Source organism: Lepus europaeus, chromosome 10 (assembly GCF_033115175.1).
Source record: "Lepus europaeus isolate LE1 chromosome 10, mLepTim1.pri, whole genome shotgun sequence".
Taxonomy (NCBI): domain Eukaryota; kingdom Metazoa; phylum Chordata; class Mammalia; order Lagomorpha; family Leporidae; genus Lepus; species Lepus europaeus.
Genome location: NC_084836.1, coordinates 110,952,133 through 110,964,135, shown reverse-complemented (window position 1 = coordinate 110,964,135; position 12,003 = coordinate 110,952,133). Strand labels below are relative to the sequence as shown.

The 12,003-nt window shown below is 55.9% G+C and overlaps 1 protein-coding gene across 1 annotated transcript; it reads right to left on the bottom strand.

Moving 5' to 3' along the window:
• Window positions 1-907: 907 nt before the first annotated feature.
• R3HDML (R3H domain containing like) lies at window positions 908-11,778 on the bottom strand. Its single transcript, XM_062202368.1, has 5 exons — window positions 11,515-11,778; window positions 7,236-7,354; window positions 5,877-6,009; window positions 4,658-4,773; window positions 908-1,040 (listed from the first exon to the last, which is right to left on the bottom strand). Exons 1-5 carry the CDS (start codon window positions 11,776-11,778, stop codon window positions 908-910), a joined length of 765 nt encoding a protein of 254 aa, XP_062058352.1.
• Between the last annotated feature and the right edge of the window lie 225 nt (window positions 11,779-12,003).

The window sequence follows — 12,003 nt, the reverse complement described above, 5'->3', positions numbered from 1 at the left end:
GGCGAACAGGGCAAACAAGGCGGGGCTGGAGAGGGAGTTCCCTCCCGCCAGCTTTGGGGTTTGCTGCCTGGTTCTGCTTAGGCCGGTGCGTTCAGGAGGTGTACGAGCAATGTCAGAGCCGGAGCTCCAGCTTGAAGTCTCGCCCTTGGCTGAGCCTCAGTCTACCCATCTGTAAAAAGGGCCTGGACCGGCCAGCTCTCTGCTGTGGCCCGGGAGTGCAGTGGAGGATGGCCCAGGTGCTTAGGCCCTGCACCCACATGGGAGACCAGGAGAAGCACCTGGCTCCTGCCTTTGGATCAGCGTGGTGCGCTGGTCACAGCGTGCCGGCCGTGGTGGCCATTGGAGGGTGAACCAACGGCAAAGGAAGACCTTTCTCTCTCTCTCTCTCTCTCACTGTCCACTCTGCCTGTCAAAAAAAAAAAAAAAAGGGGGGGGGGCCTGGACCTTGTAGTGGCCCCAGTAACCTGCAGTGGGGGTGGAGGTGGGGTGCCCATTCTTTTAAAAACCTTGGACCCGGAATATGCTCAACCAAAGAGGGAACTGCGTGTCCTGATTGGCTGGTTGTGACGGGATAAATGAAGGTGGGATCCAGGCTAAAGGTGATTTAATAACAGATGCTTTTTATTGGATGGGCAAAGTCTGTTGAGTTTGAAGCCTAAGCGTGCAGGCCTGCTCCCCGCAGCCCCGGCTCTCTCTCCAAGAAGGAGTTAATGAAAGATGCAGAGGCCAGAGGGGAGAAAGAAGGGAAGCAGGCAAGGGCTTCTCTTCTCACTCCGGCCGGATGTTTGGGAGAGAACCCGGGAGGGAAGAGGCAGTGAGTGCCGTGTGGCCAACTTCTGTCCTGGGTAGCTTGGTGGGACCCCTGCAGGGCGGGCCCAGCCAGAGGTGCCGGGGGCCCAGGGCGACTTCAGATCCACTGGAGCCTGTTGGACTTGAGCCCCGAGAAGCACATGTTGCTACTGCAGCTGCCTTGGTAACTGGGGGGGCAGGCAGAACATGGCCTCCCCATCTTGTACGGTGCCTCGCCCAGCCAGTTGCCCCTGAGGAGAGAACAAAGGCCCAGGGAGCCACGGTCAGAGGTCGGGAGAGTGAAGTGAGTGACTTTTCACCCAGACGTCCAGGTCTCAGCACTGTACCCACTGGCCGCGTGACCTTGGGCCCCAGGCCCTGTACTCTTCGCTGTCCTCGCGGGGAGGCGGCGAAGGCCAAAGGCGGCTCCGCGTGGGTGCACCCCGCACTGTGCCAGGCCAACAGGTGACTTCTCTCCCCACCCCCTGAGTCTGCCACCTCCAGCCGGTGACAGGATCAGCCTCTTCATTTCTGGGACGTGATTTTAGTCCTCTGGAGAAAATGTCCTGACTCCAGCTGCCTGCTAAGGCGCACCCTGGGAGGCAGCAGGTGACAGTCTGGGTGCTCGGGTCCCTGCCCCCCGCATGGGAGACCTGGACTGAGTCCCAGGCTCCTGGCTTCTGCCTGGCCCAGTCCCAGCTCTTGAGGACGTTTAGGGAGTGAACTAGCGAATGAGAGATCTCTTGGTTTCTCTCTCCTTCAAATAAGAAAAAAATATATATATAACAATATATAGAATACATAACTATTCAGATACATAACAGCGGTGGGTTGTATGGCAAATGCATTATATCTTAACAGCTGTTTGTTTTTCTAAAGGCAGGCCTACTTCCGTGCTATCGTCGTCCCACTCGAGCTTTTGGGGACTGCCCTGTTTCCATGCAGGCAGAGACCGGCAAGCTTGTTCTGTAAAGAATCAGGTGTAAATACAAAGAGACTTCAAAAAACTCATGGAAAACAGAATTAAAGGATAAGTGCATTTTGGTACAGAAATTGTTTGGAATCTGTGCCTACAACTGGTCTTCAAAAAAAGTCTGGAAATGGCTGGCGCCGCGGCTCAATAGGCCAATTCTCCGCCTTGCAGCGCCGGCACACTGGGTTCTAGTCCCGGTCGGGGCGCCGGATTCTGTCCCGGTTGCCCCTCTTCCAGGCCAGCTCTCTGCTGTGGCCCGGGAAGGCAGTGGAGGATGGCCCAAGTCCTTGGGCCCTGCACCCGCATGGGAGACCAGGATAAGCACCTGGCTCCTGGCTTCGGATCAGTGCGGTGCGCCGGCTGTGGCGGCCATTGGAGGGTGAACCAACGGCAAGAGGAAGACCTTTCTCTCTGTCTCTCTCTCACTGTCCACTCTGCCTGTCAAAAAAAAAAAAAAAAAAAGTCTGGAAATGCATATTATGAGAAAACTATGCATGGGTTTCCATTTTTTTCCCACAAAATAAACTTATAAGCCCATTCGCTGTGAAATTTTTGAAGAGCCCTTGTGTTTTAGACCTTGCAGGCCAGACTATCTCTACCATGTATAGGCAGCTGCAGATAATGTGTAAAAGAATGTCCTGCCTCCGTCTCAATAAAACTTTATTTGCAGAGACAGGCTGTGGGCCAGCTTTGGCTATGGCGGCTTGTTTGCGGACCCCTGGCTTCTGGATCACACACCAGCCGTGGGCCAGGAGTTCCAGACTGTCCTGGCAGTGCCTGGCTCCACTTGCACATCTCATCTCCCAACACCCTCTTCCACCCCAGCTCATGGCTTTCTCTCTTTTTCTCCTGCTTTCTCCCCTTAAAGTCTTAAATCACCCCCTACCCCCACCCCAGCTCTTGCTCATGGCTGCCTGGTAATCTCACTGCTGACTTGCCATGTTAACAATTTTTGTAAGACCCAGTGCCTTTTTTTCTCACACCTTACATGAACCCTCCTTGTGGACAGACATAGAATCATCTTCCCTCCAAAAGTGATTGTTGAATGACCGCGTAAAGTCCACCAAAGTGCAAAGTACGCCCTTCTGATTTCCCAACAGTGCTCACTTATTCATTCAACAAACACTTTCAGAGCATCCATGGGACATCAGGATGTGTGCCAGATGCCGCAGTCCCCAGGTTTCTAAAGATGCTCTCGGGAGTTTAGGGGCAGGAAGAATAGGTGGTGATGCCCGGCACGTCAGAATGAAAGTCATTCTTTTTGGTTGAATGCAGCCACTTGGAAAAAGTTCCACTTAAAAAAACAAGGAACTGAAGTTGAAGAATTTGAGGGATATAGAATCGCATGGGGTCGATTTCCCACCCTCCTGCACACATAACCTCGTTAGCGTCCACGGCCACTATTTAAGTAGCACGTACCGCGGACAAGGCACCACGCAAGCCTGTGAGTCAGGTCCTTTTGCAGATGAAGACCCAGGCATGGAGAAGTGGAGTAAAATCACAAACCTGAACCCTGGCGGTCTCGCCTTAGAACCTGTTCTTGTCTTCGTGTGAGCTTGCACACCGCGTGCTGAGTGAATGTTCATCCGCCTTTCCCCATAGTTCCAAGCGACTTGTGTCTGAAGCCAGCGCCCGGCCTGTCTCCCAGCATGCTGCAGTCTGGGGGAAGCTGCTGCGCAGGCTATTTCTACCCTGCCCCCCTGCCTAGGGGATCTGCCTGCCCGTGGGCAGCTCGCGGTCCTGGTTGAATATTTCCGGGAGTAAGTGTGGAGGGGCCGGCCCTGCTCTGGCCAGAAGAACCTGTGGCTGTGCAGCGTGGCCTGCCGCAGGTGTGCAGGGTCTGACTCAATAGTGCGCTACTGGGGGGAGGCTGAGCGTCCGGCACAGTGGTTAGGATGCGCTTGAGACGCCTGCATCCCGGATCACACTGCCGGGGTTTGAAACGCACCTCTGCTTCCAATTCCTGTTTCCTGCTGGTGTGCAACCTGGGAAGGCAGCCAATGATGGATCAAGCACTTGATCCTTGGCACCCATTTGGGAGACCTGGATTGAGTTCCCCGGGTTCCCAGCTTTGGCCTGATCCAGCCCTGGCTGTTGCTGCCATTCGAGGGAGTAACAGGGGATAGAAGATCCCCCCCACACACACACATACAAGTCTAGCCCTAGCTCTCTATCTCCATCTCTCTCTCTGCCTTTCAAATAGAATGACAAAAAAAAAAAAAAAAATAGATTTTAAAAGCACTTTAAAATAACTTTTTTTTTTTGACAGGCAGAGTAGACAGTGAGAGACAGAGACAGACAGAAAGGTCTTCCTTTGCTGTTGGTTCACCCTCCAATGGCCGCTGAGGCTAGCGCGCTGCAGCTGGCGCGTTACGTTAATCCGAAGCCAGGAGCCAGGTGCTTCTCCTGGTCTCCCATGCGGGTGCAGGACCCAAGCACTTGGGCCATCCTCCACTGCACTCCCGGGCCACAGCAGAGAGCTGGACTGGAAGAGGGGCAACCGGGACAGAATCCGGCGCCCCGACTGGGACTAGAACCCGGTGTACTGGTGCCACAGGCAGAGGATTAGCCTAGTGAGCCACAGCGCCGGCCTAAAATAACTTTTAAAAATTGCACTGGACAATTTGCAAGCCCTCCTGGCTGGGAGAGGGTCCCACCTAGCCACATCCTCTGCTGACTTTCTCAGCGATGCTGCCCCTCCCCCGCCTTGCTCCTCTCCATCTCCCACTTTGTTCTGGAATGTTCGTAAGGAAAAGGATGGTTGATCGGTTCTAAAATCCCCCAAGCTGAAAAGTACGGAGAGTGCTGATGATGGAGGAAGGCGGGTGTCGTGTCTAAATTCTCGGGACCCACCCTCCCGTCCCAGAGCCCCTTGGCCTCAGTGCAGGCCCTTACCTAATGGCGTAGTTGCAGACCAGGTACACAGCCCTGTGCCAGGTGCTGCCCCAGACGCTGATGCTCCTGCAGGTGTGGATGGCACAGCCCAGGCGGTTGGAAGATGCCCACACCATCTGTTGAGGGGAGGCAGAGACAGGGAGGACCCAGTGGGGCCACAAAGCCCACCCCTATATACGGTGGTTTTAATGCACCTGTGTTGCTTTTCACATATAATGTCATTTATTTGCTCTTTTGCGGTTTCTAATTCTCTAGATTTTTTTTTTTTAAAAAAAGATTAATTTGAAAGGCAGAGTTACAGTGGGGGAGGGAGAGGGAGAGAGATAAGTCAATCTTCCCAAATGGTCTTCAATGGCAGAATGGCAGGGACTGGGACTTTCATCTGGATCTCCACGTGGGTGCAGAGGCCCAAGTTCTTGGGCCGGCTTCTGTTGCTTTCCCAGGCCACAGCAGGGAGCAGGATCAGAAGTGAAGCAGTCAGGACTCATTTGGCTGCTGGTGTGGCAGGCATCGGCTTAACTCACTATACCACAACACCAGCCTCCTTGTTCCCCAGGTTTTATTTGCTACATTTCCTCCATTTTTGTGTTGCTATACCAGAATTGTGTTAGCTAAAATGGACAAAAACATCCTTTCTCATCAGGATACAGGCGTTGGTGAACTTTCCCTTGTAGGTACATGGCCTGCATATAAATGCCCACCCCCTCATTGTGGCCTGAGAATGTGTGTTGATTTCCCAAGAGAAGTCCATCTTCCAAGCCGGAAGACAGGCTCTCAGGAAAGGACAGGCACGCCGAGCCTTCAGAGGTCTGGGAATGACTGCTCACGCCTGCATTTGCAGTGTAACCCGCACAGGAGGTCAGGACTGGAACTTTCCCCTGGGGGCACCCTTCCAAAGCTCTGAAGATGCTGGACTCCGGAGCATTCTGGATTCCGGCTGTTCTGATTAGTGTCCCACTTGTCCTGCATCGGGTTTTCCGCGTCCTAAGCGTTCCCATATTCTGTGTTAGCACTCGACATCCGCTACAGCTGTTGTCAGCTTATTTGGATAAGGGGGGCCTTAGACAACAGAAAACAGGAGACGTTCCAAACAGAGCGAGATACACCTGCAACCTACGCCCACCCAGCTTTGCAGGAGCAGGCGCCTAGGCCAGGCAAGGCAGCCGGGGTGCGATTTCCGGGCTGATTTCTGTCCCGCCCCAGTGGACACGGAGTGTACCTGGGTGTAGTGGGAGCACACGGGGCCGCTGCAGCGCCAGGGGCAGTGCGGGTTGCAGTCCCTCGGGGCGGGGAACAAGTAGTGCCGCTTCTCCTCGGACCACGCCTTTACCAGATCCAACACCGAGCGGAACCTGCGGAGGTTGAGAACGCCGCAGACGTGGGCAGAGAACGGCCAAGCTGCTTTGCCACCAACCTGCTGGGTGACCCGGGGTGAGTCCCTTCTGTCCCCTTCCTCACTGAGAATGAGGGCAGTAGCGCCCTCCTCGCAGGTAAGTGCTGCCGGTCACCTGGGATAGTGGGTTCAGTGCTCGCACGCACCTGGCACACAGTAAGCACATGCGCTCGTGGGCAGCATGCACAGGGCCAGGCTGGGGACGGGCATCTGAGACGGGGCGGCTGGTCTCCAGGAAGAGGGCTCAGGGGCCCACCTCCGAGGCCTCTGATGTGTGAGACGGGACGGAGGCAGACCCTTGGCTGTGGACCTGAGAACCCCCTTACAGCCAGAAGCGCCCAGGCTGGGACCCAGGGGCTTCTTCCATCAGACACGATTGTCAGAGGCACGAGGGCCAATAAGGGAGACAGTCTGGGAGAAGTAACGCTGGAAACTCCCGACAGCGCCTCTTCATCCTGTTACTCTCTGCACCGTGAGCCTCTCAAGTAGCAATCAGCTCAGGGACCTGGGCCGGCAGGGAGGGGCAGTGATGGGGCCGGGAGTGCGGGGTGCACAGCCCAAAGTCTGCCCTGGGAGGCTCCCCGATGCCCTGACCCGTTGCTGGTGTAGAAAAAGGCAAACGGTCTGAGCGCTCACCAAGCTCAGCTGAAAGAAGCAGCTTTGCTTCTGCCTTCCCACTCCCCTGGGGTTACGGCAGGTGGGGGCAAGGCAGGGCAGGTCGCTGTTTTCCTCACATCCTCATTCAGCTAAGCAAAGACGCGACAACAGGGTGGCAGCCTCGCCCACGTCTTTTTGACATTTTCCCCGCCCAAGAGAAGGACGCCTGTCTTTCACAGACAAGGTCGCTGCGGTGCAAAAGCGGAAATACCTTCCCTGGGCCCCAGATTCTGCCTTGGAAGTGGGAATGGCAGGAAGAGGTCAGAGAGGGGTTTGCTGGAGCCACACGTGCCCACCCCCCCTCCCTAGCCCCAGCCCTGCTGCCCCTGACTCTGGTCCCTGCCTCGGGAGTGTCCCGGTCACTCCTCACTGCCCGCGCATCCTGTCTCTACGTGGAATCTGGGCCCCCTCTTGTGCAGGGAACTTGTCTCCCTTGCACCCAGGGCCAAGCGCAGCGCCTGGTGTGGAGTAAGTATTCCTTGCATGTTTGCTGAATGACTGAATGAAAGCAGGCAGAGGGCCACTCACCGGCCGGAATGGATGGAGAGGTTCTGGCCCACGTACTTCATCAGCTGTGAGGGCCCGTGGGCCCAGATGCACTGGGAGGCCCAGGCCTCCGCGGATCTGGCCAGCCGCTCATCCCAGACCTGGGGAAAGAGGTGCTGTGAACTTCCCGGGGGAAGAATCCACCATCATCATCACAGTGCCCGGAGATGTGCATTTCCTCCCCTACCACAAACCCACTTGACAGATTAGAATACTGAGGCTCGGAGGAGGGCTGTGGCTTCAAGGTCAGCTGCAAGTTCACATCCAGGCCTCCACTCCACGTCTGGTGCCCTTCTGTCCTCACTGGAAGTCAAGCTGGAGGCCCCCCGACTTGAGTGGCAGCCCAGGATGTTTGTCCAAAAGTTCCCAGCAGTTCCTAGAAACGACTGAGCCCACGATGATGGGAAAAGGATGGATGTCATGCCGTATCGTATTTTCTGAGTCTGTTTATGTTAACAATAAACATTTTTTTTAAATTTGAAACTCAGTTTTGAAATGTGAAAACACACACAGATTTAATTTTTAAGACATCCAAAGGAGACATGGAAGTCTCTCTTCTCTCTCCTGCACCTGTTCCCCAGCTGCTCCTCACCCCATCCCCAGAGGCAACCCCCAGTGCTCGTGCCCTCTTCCAAGAGTATTGTATATTTGTGTCCCCTGAATTCCACCGGAAACTTAGCCCCCACAGTCATGTGTCAGTGGTGTTTGGATGTGCAGCCTCTGGGAACTAATTGGGATTGCACGAAGTCATGGTGGTGCCCTGCCATGATGCCACTAGTGGCCATGAAAGGGAAGAGAGACCCAAGAGAGGAAGCTCGCTCTGTCCCACGTGACCTGCTCTGGCCGCCTCTGCCAGCAAGGACTCCACCACCGGACGTAGCACCTCCGCCTTGGACTAGAGCCGTGAGCCAAAACAAACCCTCTTTCTCAAGGACTTCACCCAATCTGTGGCCTTGTAGAATTAACAACAGAAAAGGGACCAGGACACATGTCCGAGCAGGCCCATGGAGACTTCTGTTTTGGGCATGTGGTGGCATTGCTTTAAGCCCGCCACACACAGTGTTCTGTGCCTTCCTCGTCTCACCTGACAACACAAGTGGCCTTGGGGACTATTCCACGTCAGCACACATGAAGTCTGCTTCTCATCTTTCCTATAAGCCTTGAGATTTTGTTTTTAAGATTTATTTGAAAGGCAGAGTCACAGAGAGGAAGAGGGAGGGAAAGACAGAGATGTTCCATCCTCTGGTTCACTTCCCAAATGGCTGGAATAGCCAGGGTTGGGCCAGGCTGAAGCCAGGAGCCAGCAGCTTCTTCCAGGTCTCCCACATGGGTGCAGGGGCCCAAGGACTTGGGCCATCTTCTGCTGCTTTCCCAGGTGCATCAGCAAGGAGCTGGATCAGAAGTGGAGCAGCTGGGACTTGAACCGGTGCCCTTATGGGACGCCGGTGCTTCAGGTGGCGGCTTAACCTGCAACGCCACGGCAGCGGCCAGCTTTGGGATCTTTCAGTGTATGAATCCCCCAAGTTTCAGAGCTGGAACAAGTGTCACTTACGTAAGTCTTAGCTCCCTTTTAGCTCTGTCTGCCTGGATTCTCTTAGATATTCTCTGTTCATTCAGTAAGTCTTTTAAAACTTATTTATTTATTAAAAAGGTGTATAAATAGAGAGCTCTCCCATCTGCTGGTTTATTCCCCAAATTCCAGCAGCAGCCAGGACTAAGCCAGTTTGAAGCCAGGAGCCCCAAACTCCATCTGGGTCTCCTACGTGGACAACAGGGATCCAAGTGCCTGAGCTGTCACCTGCCGCCTCCCAGTGTGTGCATTAGCAGGAAGCTGGATCAGAGCAGGGGGCGGGACTCAATGGCAGGCATTCTGCTATGGGATGCAGACATCAAAGGCATCTTTTTTTTTTTGGCAGGCAGAGTGGACAGTGAGAGAGAGAGATAGAGAGAAAGGTCTTCCTTTTGTCGTTGGTTCACCCTCCAATGGCCGCCACAGCCGGCGCACTGCGCTGATCCGAAGCCAGGAGCCAGGTGCTTCTCCTGGTCTCCCATGTGGGTGCAAGGCCCAGGGACTTGGGCCATCCTCCACTGCCTTCCCGGGCCATAGCAGAGAGCTGGCCTGGAAGAGGGGCAACCGGGACAGAATCCGGCGCCCCGACCGGGACTAGAACCTGGTGTGCCAGCGCTGCAAGGCGGAGGATTAGCCTATTGAGCCACAGCGCCGGCTATCAAAGGCATCTTAACCGCTGTGCTGAACACTAGTGACCACCACGGGCATCGAGTGGGTGGAGACCAGGGGTACTGCTAAACACTGCAATACCCAGGACAGCTCCCACAGGAAAGCGCTACCCAGCCCCAAATACCAGCAGCACTGAGGTTAAGAAGCCTGATACAGCGAAGCCCTTTTCCCCAGGGACTCCAATCCTCCTTCAACCCTTGAGTGACATTTCTAGGCACTGAAGACCAGCAGTCTAGCCAGGGACTAAGATAACGAACAAGTGATTCATTGTCACATCCTGGGGAGGGGGTGGCACGGTGACAGGGGACTCCAGCTTTCTTGGAGCTGTGGGAGCAAGGGTATCTGGAGCTAGGGGGGTTTCCTGACGTGGGGAAGAGATGGGGCCAGGCAGCCAGCAGTACACACCTCTTCCCAGAGCTGTGTGATTCATGGGGGAAGCGAAGGAATGGACTCCGCCTACTACGGAGGGGTAAACTGAGGGAAGCCTGCTCATCATCAGACCCACATCAGTGACCCCACCCCCACCCCACTCCGGGTCCCCCGGGGGACACTGGCTTCTGGCGCCAACGACAAGTCACGGAGGGTCAGTGCCACGCATGCGTCGTTGCTGCTGCTGAATGAATGCGTCATTTGTTTGAAAAATGGTAATGAGCGAGTGAGTCAGCCCAGAACAAATGCGTGCCTTCCCCACCTCTAGCTGTCTGCCTTCCTGGCTCCTGGCTCTGCCCCTCCCCAGCGCCGCCCTGCCTCCTGGCGTGACATGACACGGCACCGACCGGACCACGTTTGTCCCCACCAGATGTGAGTCCCAGGGGGAAGGAACTTCTTCCGTCCTGTCCTTGGCAGTGTCCGCAGAACTGAACTGACCCTTTGCCCAAGGAGAAGAATTCCCTGGCTACTGAGTAGCGTGTAGAGGGGGCACGTGGGCAATCTCTTTCCTTGGAGAAATCTGGTGTACGTGTGGTTGCAGGGTGGGGTTGGGGAGGACAGAATTTCTCCAGGCTGGCTTGGGACAATAGTCCCGGAGGAGGAGCAGGGTTGAGAGCAAAGTTGCCTCCTCCACGCAGGCGGTCTGGCTTCTCCACAGCTGGAGTGAGAGCCACCAGCCCTGCTTCTGTAGAATAGACAACTCAGCTGCCTCTACCGTCCAGCTGCTGGTCTTCCCCAGCCTGAGGTCACCGGGTGCCTGACCCCGCCTCTCTGGTCCCTTGTCCCACAGGGTAGCCCGGGTGTGTCAATCACACAATAGGTTTAAAGCTTGGTCCCTCACTGTGCAGCCAGAGTTCTTGAGCAGGGCTATTGTGCTGTTTAAGAGCACAAGCTGGGGCAGGGCGGTGGGGGGGCGGCAGGTGGGTTAAGCACTGCTTGGGAGGTGGGCATCCCAGATGGGAGTTCCAGCGGCTCCACTTCTGAACCAGCTCCCTGCTAATGTACCTGGGAAGGTAATCGAGCTGCCACGGAGTCCCTGCCACCCGTGTGAGGGAGACCCAGATGGAGTTCCTAGCTCCTGGCTTCAACCTGTCCCCAGGCTCCGCTCTTGCAGGCATTTGGGGAGTGAATCAGATGATGGAAAATCTCTCTCTCTCTCCAACCCCCCCCCCCACGCCGTCTCCCCCACCACACCTCTCACTTCGCCCTCGAAGCAAACAAATTTTAAAAAAGTAAAGTGACTACAACCTTAGCTGCAGGCACACCTGGGCTGGGGGACCTTGGGCAAATCCCTTCTCTGCATCTCCCTGTCTTCGTGCGGGAAGTAGGGCTGAGCTAGCCACCTGGAGGGAAGAGGTGTGCACCTGGGGTGCCCCTGGCTCCCTGGAGGACCCGTGCACTTGCCTTGGTTTCCTCACCTGTGCAATGGGCAGACTTATTCCTGCCCTTTGCCTAGGTCCCAGACACCCAGAAACCGGCTAGCAGGGCCAGAGGGGCAAAGGTCCAGCTCTGCAGAACCGGCCATGACTCCTGGCCAAGGCGAATGGGCTGGTGTTTGCTGGAAGGGGCACTGGGGCAGGCACGGGGACTCACCATGTACTCCATGTTGGCAGCGGGCGGGTGCACACTGGCCCGGATGTGGTTGTGATAATCCAATAAGGCATTCATGTCCCGGGCGGAGATGTGACGCTTCCGTCGGTACCGGGGCACCCCCAGGCCACTCGGGGGCCTCATGGCTGTGTCCTCAGGTCTGGCCAGAGCCAGAGTAGCATTGGGCATCATCAAGCCGTCCACTGTTTGACATGCCCAGAGGAGGAGCAGGCCGGCCAGGCCCACGGTGCTGGGCAGCAGGGGCATAGCTGGCTAGAGGGTCACACTCTGCTCGGTGCAGTCAGAGCTGGCTGCCTGGAAGGGGCAGGCATGAGAGCATCAGGTCTTGAGAACTCTCCCAGCTCTGGCCCAGACGCCCAGCACCCCTTCCTTCCCTCCCCAAGGTGCTGAGTGGGTTGGCAGTGGGAAGAAATGCCCAGACAGTGGCTAATCCAGACTAGGTCCTGGGGTGAGCTGGGGCCACGGCTTCAA

What these genes read in the sequence shown, in the direction of transcription:
- R3HDML (XM_062202368.1), bottom strand. Translation starts at nt 11,778, where the DNA reads ATGCCCCTGCTGCCCAGCACCGTGGGCCTGGCCGGCCTGCTCCTCCTC. An exon ending in TGTGCTCCCACTACACCCAG is followed by an intron (nt 4,774 to 5,876) that starts GTACACTCCGTG and finishes TCCCCTCAACAG; the next exon opens with ATGGTGTGGGCATCTTCCAA. An exon ending in GTCTGCAACTACGCCATTAG is followed by an intron (nt 1,041 to 4,657) that starts GTAAGGGCCTGC and finishes TTCTCTCCTCAG; the next exon opens with GGGCAACTGGCTGGGCGAGG.